Source organism: Canis aureus, chromosome 8 (genome assembly GCF_053574225.1).
Source record: "Canis aureus isolate CA01 chromosome 8, VMU_Caureus_v.1.0, whole genome shotgun sequence".
Lineage (NCBI taxonomy): Eukaryota > Metazoa > Chordata > Mammalia > Carnivora > Canidae > Canis > Canis aureus.
This window is the reverse complement of record NC_135618.1, coordinates 51073191-51098991: the sequence shown is the minus strand read 5'-3', so window position 1 is coordinate 51098991 and position 25801 is coordinate 51073191. Positions and strand designations below refer to the sequence as shown.

Sequence of the window (25801 nt, the reverse complement as noted above, 5' to 3'; positions counted from 1 at the left end):
TTTTAAATTAGCACCTGCTATGTGTCAGGCTGTTATGGGCTCTGGAGGGCACCATTGAATACAATGAAACTTCTGTCCTTGTGAGGCTAACCTTCTGTCTGAAGTAGGGAAACAATCACCAAATGAAGACATGATAACAACGTCAAGCAGCCATTCTATCCATTGCTTCTGTAGTCTCTGACCAAGTGTGAGAACAGGTCATCTTTTTAAAGATTTTACTTACTCATTCATTCATTCATTCATTCATTTGGAGGGGGAGGAAAGGAACAGAGGAAAAGGGACAAGCAGACTGCTTGTTGAGTGCAAAGCCTGATGCAGGGCTCCATCCCATGGAAAAGGTTGTCTTTTTAAACAGCAGCTTTATTGAGCTATAATCCACACACCATAGAAATCAGCCATGGAAAGTGTGCAGCTTGATGGTTTTGGGTATATTCACACATATGTGCAGTTACCACCACAGATGATTTTAGAACACATCATCGCCACCCAAAAGAAACGCTAAGCTTTAGCGATCACCATCCTATACCCCAACCTCCACCTCCAGCCATAAGCGGCCAGTGATCTTTCTGCCTCTACAGATTTGACTGTTATGGACAGAAAAAGAGTCCTCTTTTGAGAGTATGAGGTTAGGAAGGAGCCTTTACCCTCCTTACCTCCCAAATGAGGCCTCTTAGCCTCAGTTTTCCTTGGAGCTGCATCTAGGATCCAAATTTCCATTGTCTTACAAGCTTGGTTTCTGGAGGTGGGAGTGGGTGCTGGCCAGTATCCTAGTACCTAATCTCTTTTGCCTCTAAACCCTCCCTTAGGTGACATGCTCCCAGCCAGCAAATGCTGAGCATAAACGGGCATATGTGTGCACACAGGAAAGGTGCCAGTCACGTGTGCAAGTGCATCTGCAGGCAGTAATCAGCATGTCCTGGTCACAGGCCTTGCCTCGGTCCACGTTGCCATAATTCCTCACCTGGACTATTGCAGTAGTCTGCTCTCTGCTTTCCCTACCTCCCAGCTTGCTTCCCTTCCAACCTGTTCCTCCCAAGGTGTAAGGAGAAATGTTATAGAGCGTGAACCTAACCCCATCACTCTTGTGCGGTTGACTGTCCCACGTGGTCCTCAGGGTAGCAGAGGCTCCTCTCCGTGGTGCACACAGCCCCACATCACCTGGCCCCTGCCGGCCTCTCCAGTGTCATCTGTCACTGTTCCCCTTGGCCATCTGAATCAGAATCGCCACGTGCTCTCTAGCAGGTCTTTCCATGTGCTGCAGCCCTCTCTGGAGCACTCCACTGCCCATAGCACCTAAGTCCCACTTGTCCTTCAGGCTTTAGCTTATAGATTACTTAGAGATTATTTTAGGGGCCTTCCTTGTTTCTACAGAATGTCATTAAGTGCCTGTATTATTTCTCCAGTGCTGCTTAACAAATTACCCCCCTCACCTTTGCAAATTTAGCATTCTCTAGCAATGGGTATTTATTTATCTTTATTTTTTAGTTTTTTAGTTTTTATTTATTTATGCATGAGAGACACACAGAGAGAGGCAGATACACAGGCAGAAGGAGAAGCAGGCTCCTCGCAGGGTGCCCAATGCGGGATGCGATCCTCAGACCCTGGGATCACGCCCTGAGCCAAAGGCAGATGCTCAACCGCTGATCCACCCAGGCATCCCAGCAACAAGTATTTATTATCTCATGGTTTCTTTGGGTCAGGGATTCAGGGGTGGTTTAGCTGGGTGGTTCTGGATCAGGGTGTCTCATGAGCAATCATGATGTCAGCTGGGGCTTCTGTCATCTGAGAGCTCGACCGAGGCTGGGGGATGCCTTTCCATAGCTCAGCCACACGGCCCTTGGCAGGGGGTGTGGGCCATCTCCTTGTGGACTGCTTCATAGGACTTGCAATGTCCTTCCAACATGGCAGCCAGCTTCCCCCAGAGTGATGGGCCGAGAGAAAGCAGGGAGGAAGCTACAGTGTTTTTTATGTCTACAATGGACTGAATGTGCTCCTTGCCTTCCAGAATTTATATGTCGAAATCCTAACCCCCAGTGTGATGGTATTCAGTGGAGCCTTTTGGAGGTGATTAGGTCATGAGGGTGGAGCCCTCATGAATGGGACCAGTGCTTTTAAAAGGAGGGGGAGCCAAGAGCTCTAACTCTCTCTCCCTTTCTACCATGTGGGGATACAAGAGGATGGTGATTGTCTACAGCCCAGAAGAGGGTCCTCTCCAGCCCCTGACTGTGCTGGACTCAGACTCTCAGGCTCTAGAATGGGGTGAGAGGTCAGCGTTCGTCGTTTACAAATCGCCCCGGGGTATTAAGTTATGGCAGCCTAGCCAGGCTCTGAAGTCACAGACTGGGGCCATCATATTCTGTTGTTTAGAAGTGATTCGCTAAGAACCAGCTCACACTTAAGCTCTACCTCATGAAAGAAGGATGATCAAAGAATTTGTGGACACATTTTGAAACCACCATAATGGCCCCATCCGCTCTCTGACAGCATCCTGCGCTTACCCCTCACAGAGCACTTGGCAGACAATTGTCACCATCTGTCTCCCACCCCCACCCCCTGTGAGTTCCTTGAGGATTGGCACTGCTTTCCATTCACAGTGACATGCCTAGACTCTACTGTAGTTCCTTGCATAGTGCTTGGTAACCATTTATTTGTTTGAATCAACCCCTGATCTGTTCTGGATGCATATAAGGTAGAGACCAGTGCTTCGTTCACATTGTGTGCCTACACATCACAGGGGGGTTTTGTTACAACGAGAATTCTGATTGGGTAGGTCTGGGGTGGGGTCAGAGCTGCTGTTTTCCTGACAAGGTGATGCCAATGCTGTGCATCGTGGAGGGCGGGTCTAGAACACGTGATCCTATTCCCTGGCAAGCCTAGTGAGGAAGACACTGAGGCCAGCAGGACAGCCTGAGGCCAACCACAAGGTAGTGTTGGCCTCGTCATGGGCTTACCTACTGTGTGCTGGTCTCCCTCTCCCTTCCTTGGCCCAGTATGATGGAGGAGATGCCAGTAAAGGATAGTCAAGAGGGCGTCTGTGGGATACAGGAGGCATTCCAAGCTTACATGATTTCTCTGTTAGCTCCAGCTCTGCAATAGAGCTTGGGGGGTGGGGGGGAGGTTCCTCATGTTTGGGCAGAGGGGTTGTGTTGCATGAGCAAGGGCCAGAGGGAAGCAGGCCACGCTGTCTGGGAGGATCCAGAAGAAAGGTGGGGTTGAGTGGTGGCAGGTGATGGAGCCCCCATCCCTACCCCAGAGAACTCATGAAATCCAGCTTGGGCTAGAAGCAGGCTAATAGACCAGGCCACATGTTTATACTATTCTTCCCAGTTCTTGGAAGGATTCACAGTTCTAAGGGTCACATTTTTAAGGAAAATTGAGTTGGTTTGGAACATTGAAATGCTTTCTGTGACTATCTTCAGTTTCACTTTTACCTTTGTGGCTCTGATTATAACAGTGTGGGGCACTGATGTGTATGTGTGACATCAGTGGTCTCAAGCCAGCTTTCTTCCCTGGCGAGGGGCTGAGGGAGGCTCAATAATGAAAATCCCTAACATCTGGGCAGATCCCTTCACATCTACTTAATTCAGCGGTTCTTGACCTTGACTGCACACTGGAATCACCTGGGATCTTTAAAAATAATGCCTGGGTTCTACCTCCAGATTTCTGGTTTCATTGGTCCGGAGTGTGGTGGGAACACAAGCATTTAAAAAAAACCTGCCCAGGTAACTCCATTGTGTGGCTGTGGTGGAGCCACGGTTTTATCTTAGGTGAACCCCTCACTAATAGGTGAGGCAAGTAGGAATCTTCTCCTCCATTCCTCTTTTCTTCTCCTCTCCTCTCCTCCTCCTCCTGCTCCTTCTTCTTCACAAATGGAAACACCATATTACAAAGTTGAGTGGCTGGCTCAAAGTCAAATTACCATTAAGTCAGAGGGTCACAACGTAAGCCCATAGTACCTGGTTAGTCTTTTCCAATTTGTGTCAGGATTGCCTCTATGTAGCTAGTATTATGCTCCTTACAAAGGAAGAAAAACTGAAATTGATAGTTGATTTTATTCGTTAACTTGACTAGGCCTTGATATTTGGGTAAACATTACTCTGAGTATGTCTGTGAAGATGTTTTGGAGCAAGATGAATACTTGAATCCATAGACTGAGTAAAGCAGACTAACTTCCCTGCTGTGGGTGGGCCTCATCCAATCAGTTGAAGGTCCGAATAGAATAGAAAGACTGACCCTCCTGCCTGCCTGTCTTGACCTGGGACGTTGGTCTTTTCCTTTCTTCAGATGGCAACTGAAATATCAACTCTTTTTTTGGACTGGGAGCCCACCACTGGTTCTCCTGCTTCTCAGGCCTTTGCACTTGGAGTAGAACTTACATCATCAAGCCTCCTGGGTCTCCAGTTGGCAAGACTGCAGATTTGGGGACTTAGCCTCCATAATCAGGTAAGCCAGTTCCTTATTATTTTTATAAGGATTAGAATAAATCTAATCTATAATAATATAATAGTAACAAATCATATTATTTCTATTAATAAATCTTATAATGATATAATTTATGATTTTCTATATATGTCTGCTACAGTCCTCTTTTGCTGGTGAACCCTGAGATATAACAATTAAGTTTCTGGATAGAGGTCAGACTTTAAGTTAGGGTACAGTTAGGTTCTATGTCCTTTATGTCCCCAGATGCTTCCTCCTCTGCTATTTCAAGTCTTGAAAGCTAAGTTTGGACCAATACCCCATATCAGATGAACAAACCTTGGACGCTCTGATCACAGAGGCAATGTCAATGTCTGCGGATGCAGACCGTGAATAGGCCAGGTTGGGAAACAAAAGTTGGCAGGAAGGACTGTGTACTTCGTTAACCCCGACCCTGGAGTGTGAGGGTGCTTTGTTCAGAATGATTCTCAGTTCTGGAGTCCATCCAAGTTTGTCTTTGGACGCTTGAAACCTACCTGCCCACCATTCATCCTCAATTAAACCAGCAGATGTGCATGACGGAGGTTGGGGTTGACAGAATAATTCCTGTGGTGGTGAGGGGACACCCCCCACCCCCAAGGTTTTACAACAGAATAACAAGCATTATCTAAGGAATGAAGCCAAGGTGCTCAGCCACCGCTTGGCAGCCACGGAGCGCATTCAGTTAGACTCATGGGGTGGGGGGAGTACTTCCCGGCTATTGCTACCACAGTGGGCTCCGGAGCGCCTCCTCATAGGAGAGGACGTTAGGATTTTGGGGAGCACCTTCTGTTATAACGTTCATTAGGTATGGAGTGTGGGGCCCCAAGGGGCAGGTTTGCAGAGGGGCGGCCGGATGGCTGCGCCTCGGGCTGGTCTAGGATGGGCAGGAGAGAGAAGACTGGGGATGGAGCAGCCTGGAACCCGGGGACTGCACAGCTGCTTCGGTGCTGGAGGAGAGATTTCTGGGGGACCCGGGGGTCTCTAATACCAAATTCCAGATGATTTGAAATGCCGTCCTGCGATACCTTCCCTGACAACCCTGGTAACATCTTCCGTCCACGAATCTTGGCGGTAGCATCGGGTGCTTATCGTGGAGTGGGCAGTGTGGTGTGGCGTGGATTGCAGGGGGTACCCCCTGCGGGAGAGAAGGGTGATCTGTTAGAGGAGCCGGTTCAGTGGGTGTGGAGCCCAGGGCTACAGCCCGACCTGAGAGTCCCCAAGAATCTCCGAAGAGATAAGGGGACAGCGCTGGGTGTCCCTCGGTTCAGGACGTTGGAGAAAAATCTCACTTGAATATCAGAAGTCAAGGTGATATAGAGCACCTTATCATGGATCGAGGCTCAAGGGAGTCATCAAGTCTCCAAAAGAACAGTTGTGGAGACCAGATTCAGTGCAATGCCCCTGGAGACATTGTGGGGTTATGGAGCCTTCACTGAACACTGTCCCATGGCTTTCTGTGTCAAGTATTTTATTTTATTTTATTTTATTTTATTTATTTTATTTTATTTTATTTTATTTTATTTTATTTTATTTTATTTTATTTTATTTTATTTTATTTTATTTTATTTTATTTTATATTTATTTTATTTATTCACGAGAGAGGCACAGAGAGAGGCAGAGACACAGGCAGAGGGAGAAGCAGGCTCCCTGCAGGGAGCCTGATGTGGGACTCATCCCAGCACCCCGGGGTCACGACCTGAGCCAGAGGCAGACACCACTGAGCCACCCAGGCATCCCTGTGTCTGTCCTTTTGGCATGTGCCGAAAAGACACACCTGGCCCTGCATCCGGGGAGCTCTTTCCTCTGGGCTGTGGAGGCAGGGGTGCGGGTGCTCACTGAGCTCCTCTGTGTGCAGGCGGAGGGCTGTGTAGGGCGGGTGCGCGGCCCTTCTTAGGTCCTGCCAGCAGCTCTGTAGGGAACAGCTGTCCCCGGCCACCGATGGGCAGGCTGAGGCCTTGAGAGGTTAGGGAATCTGCCCAAACTGGACTCGGCTGATCCCTAATGAAACCAGTGTTTGGACTGGATGGTCCAGCTCGGAAGTTGGTGAAGGGGCCCTTCTTGTGGTCAGAGGCACTGGCAAATTCCCAGTAAAGGGTTCAGTCTTGACTTGTGATTTGAAAAAGCGTTCCCCCCATTCCTCCTGAGTCCCACCCAATCCACAGCGACCCCGACCAGCCTGTCTGGTGCCCTCCTCCTGCCCCCCACCCTGCCCGGTGCTTTCTACCAGGGGGTTAAACCAGTGCTTTCCTATCAGCTCCCTTTTTAGAAGCAGAGGCACCAAGTTGGCAGGGCACGGCCACCGCCTCCCAGGTGAGTGTGGTGTCGGGGGGAGTGTACTTTCAGGGGCGGTGCACCCAGCCACCAGGAGAGGGGAGAAATCCATCGTGGGGGCCCCGTGAGCACAAATACCCCACGATTGATTAAGTGAGGCTGAAATCTTCGGCACCCATCCCTATGATCCTTATTTAAAATGATTTGCTCAAGATAGGCTTGGACCCCTTCTCTTTAAGGAATGATCTAGGAGCTAGGTGGGGGCCCTTGGGGAGGCCTTGAGAGGAGAAACGAATCGGACCCAGAGGCCGAGACGCCACCTGAGCCTGGGGTGGACAAGTGGATGGACATCGGCTGTGTTTGTGTGTTCAGCACCATCCATTCTCTTGGGGGAGGCAAAGGGCGGGGGGTGAGGGGGTGGGGGGGTGGGGAGGCTCCTCTTGCACTCCGACCCTGGGATTGGGTTGGGGCTGCCAATCACTGTTTCTTAGCCAATCCCCTGGTCATGGAGGTGGGCCTATGGGCCTGAGAGGTGTGTGGTTTGGCAAGGAGGACCAAAGCCATGGATGTTTCTGTGTTCCGCAGTTTGCAGGACGAGCAGCAGGGGCTTCTGGGGGCCTCCTTTCTCTCTCAGGAGGCACTGCTGTCTGCGGGGGAGAAGAGAATCAAACCGGGGCCAGCAGAATTGGAGATAAAGGGGATCATGAGGATCGAGATTGCGGTTCTGAGCCCCCCAGAGCACCCTCGTTCTTGTGCTCAGTATCTTGTTTAAGTACTTTGTATCTTCTGCAGTTTCATGAAGCGACAGCTTGTCTTTTTTTTTTTTTTTTTTTAAGATTTTATTTATTTATTCATGATTGACACCAGAAAGAGAGGCAGAGACACAGGCAGAGGGAGAAGCAGGCTCCCTGCAGGGAGCCCCATGTGGGACTCGACCCCAGGACCCTGGGATCATGCCCTGTTCCTAAGGCGGCACTCAACCGCTGAGCCCCCCAGCCGTCCCACCAACAGCTTGTCCTTCTGAATAAATGTCCGTGAGTTGGCTTACTGTGACTTGCAAGTGACAAGTGCAGAGAGGAATGTTAAAAATCTATTTTGAGACTAGCTGCTTGGAAGCAGCTGGCACCTTACACGTTCTGTGCTGGGTGCTGAGTGGTAGCTTTCGACTCTCCACCTGCATGTCCGAACCTAAGGGACCTCCGTGGTCAGTGAGGTCCTTTTCCCCTGGGGCAGGTGCGGGGATGGAGTCCCTGTGTGGGCCAAGAGCCCCTGTGATCATACGGCAAATTGGTAGCGGATCCAGGGCTAGAGGGCTGGCTTGGTTCTCAGGCTAGCACTTGCCATCAGAGGCCAGGCAGCTCAGTGGGGCGCACCAGCCACGCATGAACACCCAGGGGCAGGAGGCTCCAACCACCCTGTGGTCTCGGTGGAGATTTTCAGGAGCCCACCTGGAACTCAGCTTTGGGCGCTCTGGCAGCAAGGCCTCAACCCAACCAGTCAGAAGGCCTAGCTGGTTCCACCAGAGGCATGCCTTTCAAAGGGACCCATCCCCTGGAGTCACCCCAGGATGTGGCTGGGGGCTTGGGGTAGGGCCAAGGGCACTGCTAAAACCGAACTTCATTCCCATTTCAGCTACAGCAGCCTTCCCAACCCCCGCCCCCCAGTTTTAAATTCTCTTTTATATATTGGGGCTTAATGTGCCCTTTTTGTTTTTGTGTTTTTGCTTTGGAAAATCCTGAAAACCATTAATCCGGTGCACTTGAGCCAACCACTGCTATTCTCTGAACAAAAGGTGACATGCGACAAGACAAATCAGCAAGAAAAAAATTCCAACCAACCTTTAGTGAAAAAGGCCCAGAAACGTCATCATTGAAGGGGGGGAAAATCACTGTTGACTTTACAATAACCCATGTTTTGCAAGTTTTTATTATCTATCAGATGTAAAGACAGCATCTTGGATGGATGACCTCGTCATGCCCATATGTTAATTAGGAAATATGGCCTCATTCTCTTGTTCATTCACTAGACACTGAGGTACCTGTGCCCGGGCTACTGTGTTAGGTGCTCAGAACACCGCAGCGGATGAGACATGTATGAGCCTTCCTCCTGTGGAGAGTTGAGAAGTCTACCCTTCCCCTGCAATCAAACCTTTTTCGAGAACTTCTCTTTGGACAAACTCAAATGGAAAAAGGGTTTTAGCAAATGAATCTGGAATCCATCCATCTTTCCAAAATCACTTGCCGCCTCTGGCTGATTTCTGTTTTTATTTATTTTCATTCCAGTATAGTTAACATACCCTGGGACATTATTTTCAGGTGTGCAATCTAGTGATTCAACAATTCTACATATGACTCAGTGCTCATCAAGATAAGTGTACTCTTTATCCTCTTCAGCTATTTCATCCTCCCCCTCCCCTCTGGTAACCATCAGTGCGTTCTCTATAGTTGAGAATCTGCTTTTTTTGTTTGTCCCCTTTTCCCTTTGTTTCTGAAATTCCACAAATGAATGTAATAGTGTGGTATTTGTCTTCCTCTGACTTCACTTAGCATTATACTCTCTAGATCCATCCACATTGTAAATGGCAAGATTTCATTGTTTTTTGTGACTTAATATTTCCATTGTGTTTATATACCACATCGTCTTTATCTTTTCACCTGTTGATGGACACATGGGATCTTTCCAGATCTTGGCTATTGTCAGGAAAGCTATAATAGACATAGGGTGGCATATATCCTTTCAAATTAGTGTGTTTTGTATTCTTCAGGTAAATACCCAGTAGTGTGATTACTGGATCATAGGATTGTTCTATTTTTAATTTTTTGGGGAACCTCCATACTGTTTTCCAAAGAGGCTGCTCCAGTTTGCATTCCCACTCACAGGGAACCAGGATTCTTTTTTCTCCACATTCTCGGCCAGCATCTGTTGTTCCTTGTGTTTTTGAGTTTAGCCATTCTGACAGGTGTAAGGTGACATCTCATTGTGGTTTTGATTTGCATTTCCCTGATGATGAGTGATGTTGAGCATCTTTTTATGTGTTTGCTGGCCATCCACATAGCATCTTTGGAGAAATGTCTGTTCATGTCTTCTGCCATTTTTAATTGGATTATTTGTGGGGTTTTTTGGTATTGAGTTTTAGACGTTCTTCATATATATTGGATCCTAACCCTTTATTGGATATGGCATTTGCAAATATGTTCTCCCATAGGCTGTCTCTTAGTTTTGTTGATTGCTTTCTTTGCTATGCAGAAGCTTTTAATTTTGATGTAGTCCAATAGTTTATTTTTGTTGGCCTTGCCTCAGGAGACATCTAGAAAAATGTTGTTACAGCCCTTGTTTCTCTTCTAGGATTTTCATGGTTTCAGGTCTCATGTTTAGGTTTTTTTTTTTTTTTTTTTTTTCGTTTAGATTCTTAATCCATTTTGAGTTTGCTGCTGGCATAAGAAAGGGGTCCAGTTTCATTCTTTTGCATGTAGCTGTCCACCTTTCCTAATGCCATTTTTTTTTTGAAGAGACTGTCTTTTTCCCATTGCATATTCTTGCCTCTGTTGTCAAAGATTAATTGACCATAACATCGTGGGTTTATTTCTGAGCTTTCTACTCTATTCTGCTGACCTATGTGTCTATTTTTGTGCCAGCACCATACCTTTTTGATTATTACAACTTTGTAATATTTCTTGAAATGGGAGATTGTGATGATTCCAGTTTTGCTCTTCATCTTTGAGATTGCTTTGGCTATTTGGGGTCTTTTGTGGTTCCATACAGACTTTAGGATTGTTTGCACTAGATCTGTAAAAAAAATGATGATGATATTTTGGTAGAGATTGAATTTTTGTTTTTTATTTTTATTTTTTTAAAGATTTTATTTATTTATTCATGAGAGAAACAGAGAGAAAGAGAGACAGAGACACAGGCAGAGGGAGAAGCAGGCTCCATGTAGGAAGCCTGACACGGGACTCGATCCTGGTTCTCCAGGATCACACCCCGGACTGAAGGTGGCGCAAAACCGCTGAGCCACCCAGGCTGCCCGAAATTGAATTTTTAAATGAGTCGATTGCTTTGGGTAGTGTAGACATTTTAACAATATTTTTCTTCCAACCCACAGGTATGGAATATCTTTCCATGTCTTTATGTCATCTTCAATTTCTTTCATTGGTGTTTTATGGTTTTCAGAATACAGGTCTTTCACCTCTTTGGTTAGGCTTATTCCTGTGTATTTTACTATTTTTGTGCAATTGTAGATGGGATTGTTTTCTTAATTTCTCCTTCTGCTGCTTCAGTATTAGTGTATAGAAATGCAGTGGATTTCTGCACATTGATTTTGTATCCCGTGACCTTCCCAGATCCATCTGTCAGCTGTAGTAGTTTTTTGGTGGTCTTCAGTATCTGCAGATAGTATCATGTCCACTGCATTTAGTATATGTATAGTATCTATATATAGTATCATGTCATCTGCATTTAGCGGAAATTTTACTTCTTCCTTTCCAATTCAGGTGCCTTTTATTTCTTTCTTGTTGTCTGATTGCTGTGGCTAAGACTTTCAGTACTATGTTGAATAAAAGTGGCAAGAGTGGACATCCTTGTCTTGTTCCTGACTTTAGCAGGTAAAACTCTCAGTTTTTTTCTATTAAGGATGATGTTAGCTGCTGGTTTTTCATATGTGGCCCAAACCTACTTTGTTGAGGGTTTTTAAAAAAATATTTTATTTACTTATTCATGAAAGACACAGAAAGGCAGAGACACAGGCAGAGGGAGAAACAGGCTCCCTGCAGGGAGCCCGATGAGGGACTCAATCAGGAAACTCTGGGATCACTCCCTGAGCAGAAGACGGGTGCTCAACTGCTGAGCCACACAGGCGTCCCTATTGAGGGTTTTTATCATGAATGGACATTGTACTTTTTATGCCTCTATTGAGATGATCATATTGTTCTTCTCCTTTCTCTCACGGATGGAATGTATCACTGATTGATTTGTGAATACAGAACCACGCTTGCAGCCCAGGAATAAATCCCATTTGATTGTGGTCAATGATTTTTTAAAAAACATGTATTGTTGGATTCAGTTTGCTAGTATTTCATTGAGGATTTTTGCATCTCTGTTCATCAGAGAAATTACCTGTAGTTCTCATTTTTAGTGCTGTCTTTATCTGCTTTTGATATCAAATTAATGCTGCTCTCATAGAATGAATTTGGTTCCTTTTCCTTTGTGTTCTAGTTTTTGGAATAGTTTGAGAAGAATAGGTATTAATTCTTCAAATGTTTGGTAGAATTCACCTGTGAAAGTCATCTGGTCCTGGACTTTTTGCTTGTTGGGAGTTTTTTGATTACTGCTTCAGTCTCCTTGCTGGTAATTGGTCTGTTCACATTTTCTATTTCTTCCTGTTTCAGTTTTGGTAGTTTAGATGTTGTTTTAGGAATTTATCCATTTCCTCTAGGTTGTCTACTTTGTCGCCATACAGTTTTTCATAATCTCTTACAATTTTTTGTATTTCTGTTGTGCTGTTATTTCTCCTTTCTTTTTAAAAATATTTTTAAAGATTTTATTTATTTATGAGAGAGAGAGGGGCAGAGACACAGGCAGAGGGAGAAGCAGGCTCCATGCAGGGAGCCAGATGTGGGACTTGATCCCAGGTCTCCAGGGTCACACCCTGGGCTGAAGGTGGCGCTAAACTGCTGAGCCACTGGGGCTGCCCTTATTTTCTCCTTTCAATTGTGATTTTGAGTCCTTTCTCTCTGTTTTGTTTTTGTTTTTTGTTTTTGTTTTTGATGAGTCTAGTTAGAGCTTTATCAATTACATTGATCTTTTCAAAGAAGCAGCTCCTGGTTTCATTGGCCTGTTCTATTGTTTTTTAAAATTTCTGTATTTATTTCTGCTCTCATCTTTATTATTTCCTTTATTTTGCTGGTTTAGGGTTTTCTTTGTTGTTCTCTTTCCAGCTCCTTTAGGTGTAAGGTAAGGTTGTTTATTTGAAATTTTCTTCTTGGGAGCAGCTTGGATTGCTCTAAACTTCCCTCTTAGGACTGCTTTTGCTATACTCCAAATGTTTTGCACCATTGTGTGTTCATTTTCATTGTCTCCATGTACTTTTGGATTTCTTCTTTTATTTTTACCCATTCATTGTTTAGTAGCATGTTATTGAACCTCCACATATTTGTGGTCTTTCCAGATTCTTTCTCTCTCTCTCTCTTTTTTTTTTTTTTTTTTTTTTTTTTTTTGTGTGTGTGTGTGTGGTTGATTTCTAGTTTCATAGCATTGTGGTCTGAAAATAGGTATGGTGTGACTTCGACTCTTTGATTTTGGTAAGCTTTGTTTTGAGGCCTAATTTGTAATCTATTCTGGAGAATGTTCTGTGTCCACTTGAAAAGAATTTGTATTCTGATGTTTCAGAACAGAGTGTTCTGAATATATCTGTTAAATCCATCTGGTCTAATTTGTCATTCAAAAGCACTGTTTCCTTGTTGATTTTGTTTATTTGCTTGGATGATCTGTCCATCAATATAAGTGGGTTGTTAAAGTCCCCTACTATTATTATATTATTATCAATTAGTTCTTTTATGTTTGTTATTAACTGATTTATTTGGGTGCTCCTATGCTGTGGGCATAAATATTTACAATTTTTATATCTTTTTGTTGGATTGTCCTCTTCAGAATTATATAGTTTCCTTTGTCTCTTCTTACTGTCTTTGCTTTAATGATTTATTATTATTATTATTATTATTATTATTATTATTATTATTCATGACAGGCACAGAGAGAGAGGCAGAGACACAGGCAGAAGGAGAAGCAGGCTCCATGCAGGGAGCCTGATGTGGGACTTGATCCTAGGTCTCCAGGATCACACCCCTGGCCGAAGGTTGCGCTAAACCGCTAAGCCACCAGGGCTTCTCCTGTCTTTGTTTTAAAGTCTGTTTTGTCCCATATAAATATTGCTACTCTATCTTTCTTTTGACCTCCATTTGCATGATAAATGTTTCTATATTCCCTCCCCATCAATCTGTAGGTGTCTATGGCCTGGAAGGAATCTCTTGTGGGCAGCATACCGATGGGTCTTGTTTTTTTAATCTACTGTGTAACTCTAGATCTTTTGATTGGAGTGTTCAGTCTATTTACATTCAAAGCAATTATCAAAGCAATATGTATTTATTGCCATTTTGTTACTTGTTCTAGGGTTGTTGTAGTTTTTCTCTGATCTTTTCTTCTTGTACGTTCTCTCATGGTTTGCTGATTTTCTTTAGTGATATACTTGGATCCCTTTGTCTTTATTATTTGTATCTATATTAATGGTTTTTGATTTGTGGTTACCATTAGGTTTCTATATACCACCTTCTGCATTTAGCAGTCTATGTTAAGTTGATGGTCACTTAAGTTTGAACCAGTTCTTTACTCCTCTTCTCCACCATGTTTAAAGTAAATGGTGTCATATTTTACATCCTTTTATTTTGTGAATTCCTGGACTGATTTTTTAGAGACAAACTTGTTCTTACTGCTTTTGTGTGCTCTACTTTTCATACTTTGACTTATAGCCTTTTCTTTCCATTCAAAGCATCTCTTTTAATACTTCTTGCAGGGCTGGGGTGACTGCATGGCTCAGTGGCTAAGTGTCTGACTCTTGATTTCAGCTCAGGTCATGATCTCAGGGTCATAAGATTGAGGCCCATGTCAGGCTCCGTGTTCAGTGGGGAGTCTGCTTGAGGTTCTCTCTCTCCCTGTCCCCCTCAAATAAATAATTAAATCTTAAAAAAAAAACACCCCACATTACTTCCAGGACTGGTTTAGTGATCATGAACTCCTTCAGGTTTTGTTTGTCTGAGAAACTTTCTCTCTCTCCTTCGATTCTGAATGATAGTCTTGCTGGATAGAGTATTCTTGGCTGTAGATTTTTCCCTTTTAGCACTTTTATAGATCATGTCACTGTTTTCTGGCCTTCAAAGTTTATGCTGAAAAATCCACTGATAGCCTTATGGAGTTTCCTTTGTATGTAACTTTTCTCTTGCTCCTTTTAAAATGTTTATCAGTATTTTTTCCCCCATTTTAATAAGTATGTTTCTTGTGTGGACTTCCTTTGGTTGATTTGGTGGAGCAGGGAGTGCTTTTCTGTGTCTCCTAGACCTGGATCTATTTCTTGCCTCAGATTCAGGAAGTTTTCAGCTATTATTTCTTCAAATAAATGCTCTACCCCTTTCCTCTCTGTGATCCCTATAATGTGAATGTTATTATGCTTGAGGGAGTCACTTAATTTCCTAAGTCTATCCTTACTTTGTATAATTCTTTTTTCCTCTCATTTGTTCAGCTTAACTCTTCTAGTTCATTAATTCATTCCTTTGTTTCTCCTAGCCTGCTATTATCCATCTAGTGTATTTTAAATTTCATTTATTGAGTTCTTCATCTCTGATTCCTTTTTATGTTTTCTGTCTCTTTGTTAAGGTCACTGATATCCTCCACTCTTTTCTCAAGTCCAGTGAGTATCTTTCTGATCATTACTTTAAACTCCCTATCAGGCATGTTACTTAGATCCATTTTACTTAGGTCTCCTGCTGTGGTTTTGTCCTGTTCTTTCATTTGTGATATAGTCCTCTTTCTCCTCATTTTGTCTAACTCTCTGTGTCGATTGCTGTATGTCAGCAGTGTCAGTTTTGTCTCTTCCTCTTGAAACTAGTGAGTAGGCGGAAGTGCAGTTTTAGCTAGGCAGTGCTTGTCTTCTCTGCAGGCGAAGTGCAGCCACCTTGGAGGCTGATGTCATGTTGGTTTCCAAAGGTGGCTGTGTGTCTATGATGGGGGGCTGGGGAAGGAAATGTCACCTGCCAGCCCCTTCGTTCATGGAGAGGTCCCTCAGGGAACTCTGAGGTTATTAACCAATTTTCCCCTCACATGAGCCTTTGGTGCCTTTCAAACTGCTGTTTCTATGCAGAGATGCAGGTTGTTTGTTGTGCTGTCTCCTTATGGGTGGGGACTCAGCTGCTTGTTGCCCTCTGGGCTCTCTCAGAGCCGAGCCCACTAATTCATAAGGTTCAGTGGCTTTATGGCCCACTGGTTGTAATCACTTACAAAATTTGGCTCCTCTGGTTTTCAAAGTCAAATGCTATGGGGATTTCTCTTCCCCTTGCAGGCTCCCTGGTATGATAGACTATTTCTTGCCTCTCTCTGCACCCATGGCTCTCCCCTCTGGCGGTCAGACCCACAGGGCTTAGGTTCCCTCTGTGCTCTCACCCTTCCTACCCTCTTCGATGTGACCTCTTTTCTGCATTTAGTGGTGGAGTTTGTTGGGCAAGTCTTTGGGGTCCTTTTGTGGGTGTTTGCTCTGATGTGTTACCTAGTTGTATCCATGGGACAAGGTGAGTTTAGAGTCCTCTTTCTCTGGCATCTTCCCAGAAAGTCTCTCATCAAGTGCATTTTTAGTTTCACTTACTGTGTTTTATCTTTGATTGGTTCTTTTTTTTTTTTTTATCTCTTGGTGAAGGGTCTCACTGATGTCCTCCACTTTTTCCCCCAGTCCAGTGAGTGTCTTTATTATCATTAAATTTCTTATCAGACACATCACTTATCTCCATTTTGTTTAGCTCTCTTGATGTGATTTTGCCCTGTTCTTTCTTGTGGAACATACTCCTCTTTCTCCTCATTTTGCCTAAGTTCTGTGTCTTGTTTTCTATTAGCAAAGTGAGCTATGTTTCTTGCTGTTGAATGTAGTGGCCTTGGGGTGCCTGGGTGCCTCAGTTGGCTAAGTATCTGTCTTTGGCTTAGGTCATGATCCTGGGGTCCTGGGATTGAGCCCCGTGTTGAGATCCATGCTCAGTGGGAAATATGCTTCTCCCTTTCCCCTCCCCTCCTGATTTGTGTTCTTTCTCAAAAAAATGAAAAATAAAACCTTAAAAAAAAGTAAGTAATGGCCTGCAGAACTGTGTCCCCTATTGACCAGAACCTGGTGCCTCAGGGTGTCTCCTTGGTGTGATGCAAGTGCCCTATTGTGGCTGAGCCACATCTGGCTTCAGTTCAGTCATCTGCAGTGGCTGTTTGACTGCTGTGGGCAGGGTTTGGTCCCTGTGTTAGCAGGCCAGTCTGGGGCCACCTTGGGCTTTAGGTGAGTCAGACTATGCGTTTGCTAGAGATGTAGCAGCACTCAACTGTAGACCACTTTCCTTGTGCTGTCTCCTGAGTAGCCTTCATTGGTAGGTGGACTGTTCTGCAATCAGACAAGATTTCTTCCCAGCCCCCACCAACTGCTCTGGTTAGTTGGACTGGTTTGCATGGTCAGCTGTCTCTTGCCCTGAGCAAGGAGTCGTTTGGAGTGGTCCTGGCCCCTGACAGGCAGTTAGTGTGGATGGGCTCTGGCCAAGAGGGTGTCAGGGGTGAGGGGTAGATCTGCAATGCACTGGGGCTAGGGGCAGCTGGGTGGTGGTGTTAGCGAGGTTTGTGAGCAGCTGGTCCTCGGCAGGAGGGTCCTCGGCCTGTGTGTGTTGAGGTGGGGGTGCAGATGTGCTGAAGTGCAGTGCTGGATGGTGAGGCAGGATGTGTGTGAGTTGGGTAGTGAAAGTCAGCCCTGTGCTGGTTCCCACTGGTGGCGTGTTTATGCTGGGGAAGGGGGGTGGGTGGGAGAGAAATAGTGCCTTTGTTCCTGGAGGAGTTTCCCAGTGATCTCTGTCCCTCTGGGACATGCTCTGAGATCAGTAAATCACTCTCCCTTTCGTATACCCCAGGCCTTTTTCAGACTGCTGCTTCTATACTCTTATCTCCATGGGCTGGTTGTTGAGCTGCCTCTTTATTTAAGGGCAGCAACACTGTTTACCGCTGCTCTCTCTCGGCTCTCCCAGAGTCGAACCTGCTGATTCTGAAAGTTGCAGATATTAAGCCCTCCTGATCATAACAACTTGAAGTTAGGCCTCTCTGGTTTTCAAAGGCACACATTTGGGGAACTCAACTTCCCAGTGCAGGTCTCCTATGTCTCGGGTGCCTGGTGTGGGGTCTGCTCCCCTCTCTCTGCCTGTGCCATCCCTCTGGCTTGCAGACAGTCCCACGGTCTGGCTCCTGCCCATGTCTCTGGCCCTCCCACCCCCTTTGATGTGGCCTCTTCTCTACATTTAGCCCCGGAGAGCCTGTTCTGTCAGTGTTCCGGTTGTGTTCTGGGTTTTTTACACTGACCTGGTGTTCCCTGTAGGTCTGTCCTTGGGACCAGGTGAGCCTATAGCCCTCCTGCTCTGCCATCTTCCCTGGAAGTCCTGAATGGGGCATGATACAATGTGGAATTCAGGGCAAGCCGCCATGACAACCTGCGGCCCCCACCTCTAACCTAAAGTCACCATCTCTCTAGCCTGTTGTGTTCTGGTTGTGCAGTCCCATTTGGGTCTCATTGCACTCTCTGCCTTTAAGGATGTTGAAGGGTGAGTTAGCAGTTCTCTCTGCCATCCTGCCACCTGGGCACTCCGTCCCCATCCACGGCCTTGAGGGAGCCAAATATAAACACAGCAGTGAGGCCAACCCAAGGATAGAGAACCAGTCCTCCTAAAGACCCGAGAAGGGTTCTGGTGCAGGTTCTGACCACAATGCTAGTAGCTTGTATCTTCGTAACTTCAAGCCAATCACTTTACCCATTGGAGTCTCTGTATCTCTTCCTTGCAGAACGAAGGGGCCGAGATTCAGATTTTGCAGAGGAACCTCTGAATTGCCATTTCTGGATGAGCAAGGATTTAAGGTATGGCTGTTTGCTATAACACAGATTCTCAAATGGGTCTACAACACATGGTTCGTGTCCTGGTCACCAGTTAGGAGGGGCTGGTCAGGTGGCCTTCCATGTGTCTATCCAGGGATCTGGCTCCTTACCTCCTTTAGATGGGGTGCTTTGTGAGGTTTCTAGGAAGAGTAGCGCAGAGTGACTCATGAATGCTCCAAACCAAGATGATTCAAGACATTTGAGCTGGACATTTTTTTGGGTTGGGTCTGCAGTTGCCCTGCGCCCCTTCCACCCACATTTCATGAGTCAGAAGGTGGCCACAAGGCCACCCCTACGCATGAGGAAGTATGGGAAACATGGTCTAGCCTTGTGGTGAGGAGGAAAGGAAAATGTGTTTGCTACACAGCCAGCTGTTACTTTTAAAGGCAGCCCTTCCTGGCCGGCCTCTACTTACCAAAGGATCTAAAACCACCCACTTCTACATCAACCAGGGAATTGTGTGCAGGAGGGTGCTGCAATAATGTCATTGAGAGAGGACAGCAGGCCGGATTAGGCAGTATGTCCACACATCCAGGTTTTCCGAGGGGAGGCCCAGCTCATGCCTGGGGTCTGGGCAGTCCAAGTTGGACGACAGATTTTGTAATCACCTAACAGAGGAGGGGAGGGAGCACTGGATTTGGTAAAGATGCAGGACGTTGCTGAAGAGAAGCCATGCAGCCACTGTTCCATAAAGACAGTATTTTTTTTTTAATTTTAAAATTCTGCATCTGAAAACACAGAATGACAGAAGCATCTATATACACCTGCAGTGTTTTTGGTATGATACAGTATTTAATACATCCACTGTTTTCTGCAAAAAGTTTTGCTTTGTCAGACAGAAACAAACTCCCTAGACAAAAAAATACAGCTAAGGCACAATTTCGTTGTTGTTTTTCTGCTAAATGAAGATACAGAAAAAGGTGCAAAAATGGGCGGGTAGTGCAATCGCTTCTGAGAATCACGGTCTACACCTCGAGGAAAAGCGTTCGTATGATCGGAATTTTGATTACTGGTCAATTTCAGATAGTTCAACCTCTCTTAAAATAGTCCTTTAAATAAATAGCAAAATATCTACATCCTTCCATGTGTGCCATTGGAATTCTTTTTTTAAACTTTATTTACAGATTTTTTTTTAAATCAATACATTACAAAATAGTTCTGTACAGTTTTATGCATCTCATGATCTATAACAAAATAGTTATTTTTAAAAACTATATCACCACATGTTTTTGAAAAAAAATGAGAGGGACAGTAATAACTTATTGTGAGGCCTCTAAAAAAAAATACCCAAAACAAACGCTACTGACAACATATTAAAAACAAAACAGAAAGACGGAGAGAGGACTCTCAGGACGGTTGCGCTCAATTCCAGTGAATTTCCTAGGAGAACCCTGGGTGGGAGGGGGGGGTTGTCTTTGGCCTCCAACAGAACTTGGAGCGAAGGAAGTTGGGAGTGTGATCCCTTTGAGAACACAACCCATCCGCTGGGAATATGGAAAGTTCTCTCCCTTTCCAGGCAGGAAAGATGGAGAGAGAGCTCGAGAGACTCTCCTGAATGAAGCGCATCAAGTCACCCAGCCTGGGTGGGGAGAGGGCGGGTGGGAGAGTGGGTGCTGACGCCCCCCAGGGACCCGAGCCTCGGCAGTGTGCGCTGACAGCGTGCCGCCCGAGCTGGCTGATGGGAGCACCCAAGCCTTCGTTGCACCCAGAGGAACAACAGGAGAGTATCCTTCTCTTTCTGTCGTGGCTCCAAGCTACAGATTGGCAGCCCCTGGCTGAGGAGGTGGCCACGAGAGCTGCAGGATGTTCTTTCTTCTCGGATGTTGGTGGAAGTCGGAGGGAGAGGGCAGTCAGCTTTCCAGAAAGAATTGTAAGGCCACATTTCAAAAAGGAGAAACCTAAGGCTTTTTTGGGGGAAAGGGTGGGGAGCAGGGGAGGAGAAGCAAGTGGGAGGGAGGGATGGAGGAGAGATGGTGTACGGGATGGGGGTGCCAGGGGCAGGACCTGCTTTCCTGGGGAGCTCCGGGGGGGCAGAGGCAGTTGGAGGGTTCCCAGCCAGATGGAGGGGATAGGGAGGGAGGGCCTCGGCGAGGACAGAACCAAAGACAACGTGAGGGGTAGACACACGTGGTGCATGAAAGCCCTCCTCAGTCTTAAGAGGGGTCTATACAGTATCTTGTTTGCAAACAAAACCAAACCAAATAAAATTGAGAGAGAGAGAGAGACTCAGACACAGAGAGGGGGAGAGAAATTTGCATAGATTGTACATTCAGCTCGAGCACATTTGGGACACCTAATGATTTCCCCCTCCCCCAGGTAAACTTCTTAGCGGACACAATGAGGTAGCGCCTGTGGTAGACCCAAGGGCCAAGTAAGGTTACTGAGTCTGAGAGGGCATCCCGGGAGCAAGCTCAGCTCCAGCATGGCTTCCAAAACGTGTGCCAAGACGGCTGCTCTAACGTGGGACTTGTTGAGAGTGGGGGCGGGCTGACACGTCCCTCCTCCCGGGACCCTGTCCTCGTCACCTCCGCCTGGGTGGGCTCAAATTCTGGAAGCTGCGGGCCTCCTTAGGTCAGGTCTCTAAATTTTTATTTTTTTAAGCACCGTCTTGGGACCAGGACAGCCTGACAATCCAGTTCTTCTGGGACACTTCTCTGTGGGACCATCTCTCCGGGGTGGAACCTTCAGAGCCATCAGTGAAATGAGCTCTAATTCCTGCCCCTTCCTACTGGGGGCTCTTTGCCTCCTCCACCAGGACCCTGCCTAACCTCATCAATAAACCATCGCTCTAGACTGCAGAGGTAGCTGGCAGTGCATGGGATCAACTGTGGAATTTCTCTTGGCCCACACTCAAAACCAAAAAATCCAACAAAGCAGAACAAAACCTTGCCGACACTTGAACATCAAATTTCCTATGAAAATCTGGAAGATTCCGCATGTACAATGTGCAAAGACGGGCTGCAGCCAACCGTGTGCACGCCAGCAGACCACAGTCCCCACCACGCCCTACTGGATTATACAGTAATGTTGGTATTTATGGCCCCTCCTGCGGAGTGGTTCTGACTGGCAGGGCTTGGCCCACAGATGTTCCTAGTGCGCTCCCCCTCGGGTGCTGGTGGGGAGCTTGTGTCCTGAGTCCCTGGTGGACTCAGCTGTGTAAGGGGCCTTGGCTAAAGCCCCACATTCCACAGCCGCTTCACTCTACTCTGCACCCTCCCGGCCAAGAGATCGAGGTTCCAGCCACTGCCCTCCTTGTACCTGTAAACCAGAGCGCCAGACGCCCCTTTTGGGGGCCCGTGTGGTCTGGCTCGTCCTCTGAGTGCACTGGCAATTTAAAACTTTAGCAAAGAGGGAAATGAAGCCCAAAGGGCTCCTGACTTGACCGGCAAGGTCTTTTTCCAAAGGGAGGAAACAGCCTCCTTGTTAAACACAGGGTCGTGGGAGACCGTTTTGTGCGTGCCCTGGGCGGGGGGACTCCAGAAGACTGGCTCCATCTAAGCGTCACTGGTTGGGCTGGCTGGGAAATCACACAGGGTGCCACGCCCTTTCGAAGGCTTCCTTCTCCCCCGGCAGACCCCGGGCACCTGGGTCAATGAGCCAGGGGCTGGACTTCAGAGGTCATAGGGTTCCGGGGACCACCTCCTCACGTTGTTGGGTCCCAGCAGCTCTATCCCTGGGCCCTTCACCACTCACTCTTAGGCAGATAAAAAAGTTCACCTGTTACTGTGACCCCTGGGAAAACATCACCTTTTGTTTAGATTTTTTTTTTCTAATCTGCCAAGTTTTTCCTTGGTCCAAAAACAAAAGTCCTTAGAGAAACACTGGGTGTGACTGCCTGGCTTCCAGAATTCCTCAGGGTGAGCAGGGAGGGGGTAGGGATCGTACCCACAGTCCACTGGCTCAGCCTTATCTCTGCTTGTTCTGGGGGTCGGGGGAGTGGGGTTCGGCAGCCCCACGCTGGACGCGGGGCCGAGGTCCGCACAGGACACTGTGGAAAACACGGGAGTCCTAGCGGCCTGGAGAGGAGGGTGAATAGAGTAGGAAGGTTCCTTGAGGGGGAGGTGGGGGCAAGGAGGTTGTGGCCTGGCCCTCGGGGCTCCTAGATGCTGCAGGCTCATTGAGAGATGATCTGGGCTTTCTCGGCAAGACCACCCCGAGGTCCCTGGAGCCCCTGTTGACAGTGGCCGGCTCTCAGTCTGATCACTCACCCTCTCCCCAAACTGGATCTCTCTCCCTCCTAGGCTTGGAAGGAGCCTCATTCTGTCATTTTGTCACATCCTAGGCTCTGCATGACCGGCCGAGGCTGCCACCCTGCTGGAGGAAGAGTAAGCCTCCAGTGTCCCCAGGGCACCCTGCTTTCAGCCAGCGGATGATGCTGGTGTAAGCGTTCTCTTCATGGTGGCCAACACCCCTGCCTTCCTCTGAGGACACAGAGCATGCAGAGCAGACAGGAGAGAGACAGACACGGGGAGGCAGGGGGAGCCTTTTGTGAATAAAGGCAGCTTCAGTTAGTAAGAGACAACTGACAAGCTGCAGAAGCAGCACCTACTCATTAGTCATTGACTAAAACGTAACTAATAAATACCGAAACTGTCCCTCTCTGGCCTGGCAGGGGCGAGAGGTCAGGAGGACAGGGCTGTAGTACCTTCACACTCACGCCCACAAGGACGGGCTCTCGGGGTAGGACAGCTTGCACCCGGGTGGGGGTGGAATTGGCGGAGGAATGGGCTGTGGGGTAGGCTCTCCAGGGGAGCAGGGCCAGCCCTCCCAGGCACACAGCAGGGGCACAGTTCAGGTTTCTGGCAACTCAAGCATTTGGAATAACACTATGGTTTAACCGATCAGATACTCAAGCTTCCGGCGCTCTTGCTGCACATCACAGGGGTCTGCTTGCACCTCGGAGGAGGAAGGGCAGGACTTTCAAAACCAAATCTGAAATGCTTTATCCTGGATGTGAAAAGTCTGGTCCCTTCCCTACAGCACCGGGGGCGGGGGAGCGATTCACAAAGGTCTGAGTGCCCAACCTCCGCACCCAAGGGCTCAGGCTGTCCAGCTCAGGAGTCTGCTCCCAACCATCTCTGAGTTGCATGGCCACGGTCCCGGTCTCCCGGCCCATGAATGGCTGGGAGACTTGATTCTTACACTGCTGAGCCTCATCCCATTTGTGCCGCCTCATGGGGCAGTCTGGAGAAAGGGAGGCCGGCCTGGAACCCAGGATGCTTGGCAGTCACACTTTGGGGAGCCTTGGCCATGTCATATCAAAAGGCTCTCCTGCTCGTCTAGTTACTAAGGACAAGTCAACCCGACAAGGGCTGGTGAAAGGCTCAGCCAGTCCCCCTCCCCTCCCCTGGGGAGAAAGAGGGGAGCCCAAGGGTGGGGCTGGAAGTCAAGCCCACTGTCTGGGCAGTGCTTTTCAAATGGGGTTTTGCAGAGCCCTTGGGTTCTGGAAAGATCCCTCAGGGGGTGCCATCGGGCAAAGGGACCGCCCTGTGGGCTGAGCTCTGAGAAAGAAGCTCACACGCGTGCCCCGGCGTCAACCAGAGCAGCCACACCTTGAATGTCTACCTCCAACTGCGCTTAGTAAACAAAACTCTGCTCAAAATAAAAGTCTGAGAATCACTTGACTGGGAGATTGGGTCACGGAGAGGGGGGAACAAGGAACCTGGAGCTCTGAGGATCAACCAGAAGAGGTAAGACCAGCATGGCACGGGGACTGAGCAGTCCTCACCCCCAGGAGCCAGCGTGCCACACGCTGGTTGTTGGCAGGAACTGCCTTGACCTCCAAACCTTCCTTCTCCCTCAATCTGTAGCCAGGAGAGCCCCTCTCACAAAAGGCACCCCTGGGGGCTGCGGGGGGGGTGCCAGGGTCCAGGCACCACCAGCCCTCTGGCTGCTTTCCCTTTATCTGCCATGGCCCACGCGTGCCCGCTGCTACCTGAGACGGCCATCGGGTTTGACAGCCCCCAGCTCTGACTTGGGGTCAGGGCTGAAGGAGCTCCAGGCCGTGTGGGTGCAGGTCTGCATGACTGGGCAGGCAGTGGGGCCTGTGGCGCAGATGTCCATGGCGGTCCATGTCCCGCCTACCAGGGAGTCCAGCCAGTGCTCCAGCGTGGCGCCCGTAGAGCCCGCGTTCCTCCGAGCCTGCTCCACCTGGGCCGGGCTGATGGGCAGGCTGAGGACGGGGTTCAGGCTCTGGAAGCTCTGCTCCATGTAGGCGCTGCGCAGGGGCCCGTTGTGCAGCTTCAGCGCCTCCTCTGAAAACCAAAGGGAAACCATGAGATGGTCGCAAGTCACGAAGTGGGTGCCTACCATGTGCGTCGCGCTGGGCACTGTACGCCACCACGTCCTGCGCGGGACCATCTCCTGTGGTGTCGGCAGCCCCGTTGCAGACGATGAAGCAGCCTGTGGGGACACTTTGTGGGCTCGTCTGTCCACTGAGCACAGGCTTACAGAGCAGCTCAACAGTCTAGACCAACTGACCATCCATCCATCCCCAGCACCTACTTGTGCAAGGCATTCATTCAACACATGCTTGCTAACCCTCTATCTGCAAGCCATTCATTCACTTATTTGGTAAAGATTAATGCCACTCCATGCCCTAAAATGAACCAGATAAGATTACAGCCCTGTGGAGGGAGGCTGAAGACAAGAAGTAGGAAAGATCGGTTTAATCGGAGATCAGTAACATGAACAGACTACACTGGGTGCAGAGTCAGGGCGGGGGGTTGGCACGCCGAGGCCCTTGGGCCAAATCTGACCCGCCCAGGTGTCGAGAATAAAGTTTCATTAGGACACAGCTATGCCTCTTTGCAGACGTGCTGTTTGTGGCTGCTGCCGTGCCACCACGGCACGGTGGAGTAATTGAGACGGAGACCACAGGAAGCCCACAGAGCGGGCAATATTTACTGTCTAGCCCTTTACACTAAGAGCTGGCTGCCCCCGGGGTTAGAGAGTGACAAGGATGTTTATTTTGGATGAGGTGGGCAAGGAAGGTCTCTCTGAGGTGTCACCTGAGCTGAGTGCCAGTTAATGAGAACAAGGAAGCCACCTGCAGATCGTGGGAGACAGAATTCTGGGCAGAGGCAAGGCCTCATTAAATGCCTTTCTGCACATCACAGAGCTAATGAGCGTTGGAGCCAAGGTTGGACTCCAGGTCTGTTGACCTCAGCTGGCTCTCTTAACAGCCCTGCCTTGCTGAGCAGAGCCTGGTGTGTGAGTGCACGGACGGCAATCAGGGTGTCTGGGTCTGAATCGCCCGGGGCTTACATGCCTGGTGTATGGCATTGGACGTCAATGCCCAGTGCCCACTTTTCCCTGACAGATGAGTAGAGTGCCCAGTACTCTATGAGAGCTTCATGATGTCATGTGCTG

The 25801-nt window shown here is 47.8% G+C and overlaps 1 protein-coding gene and 1 long non-coding RNA gene across 3 annotated transcripts in view; one reads left to right on the top strand and one right to left on the bottom strand.

The window, feature by feature from the left end:
- LOC144319052 (uncharacterized) overlaps positions 1-25801 on the top strand; it is a 431793-nt gene that overhangs the window by 396282 nt on the left and 9710 nt on the right. Inside the window, exons 8-10 of one of the 2 annotated variants that reach the window (XR_013384969.1) lie at positions 4285-4443; positions 18340-18412; positions 19339-19398. This is a non-coding gene — a long non-coding RNA (uncharacterized LOC144319052). Of the gene's footprint in view, positions 1-4284; positions 4444-18339; positions 18413-19338; positions 19399-25801 lie in introns of those variants that run through there. The other variant, XR_013384970.1, reaches the window with a different exon arrangement.
- XYLT1 (xylosyltransferase 1) overlaps positions 19115-25801 on the bottom strand; it is a 306482-nt gene continuing 299795 nt past the window's right edge. Inside the window, exon 12 of the mRNA XM_077906747.1 lies at positions 19115-24684. Within this exon, the coding sequence (XP_077762873.1) occupies positions 24362-24684 (323 nt within the window). The 3' untranslated portion in view covers positions 19115-24361. The remainder of the gene's footprint in view (positions 24685-25801) is intronic.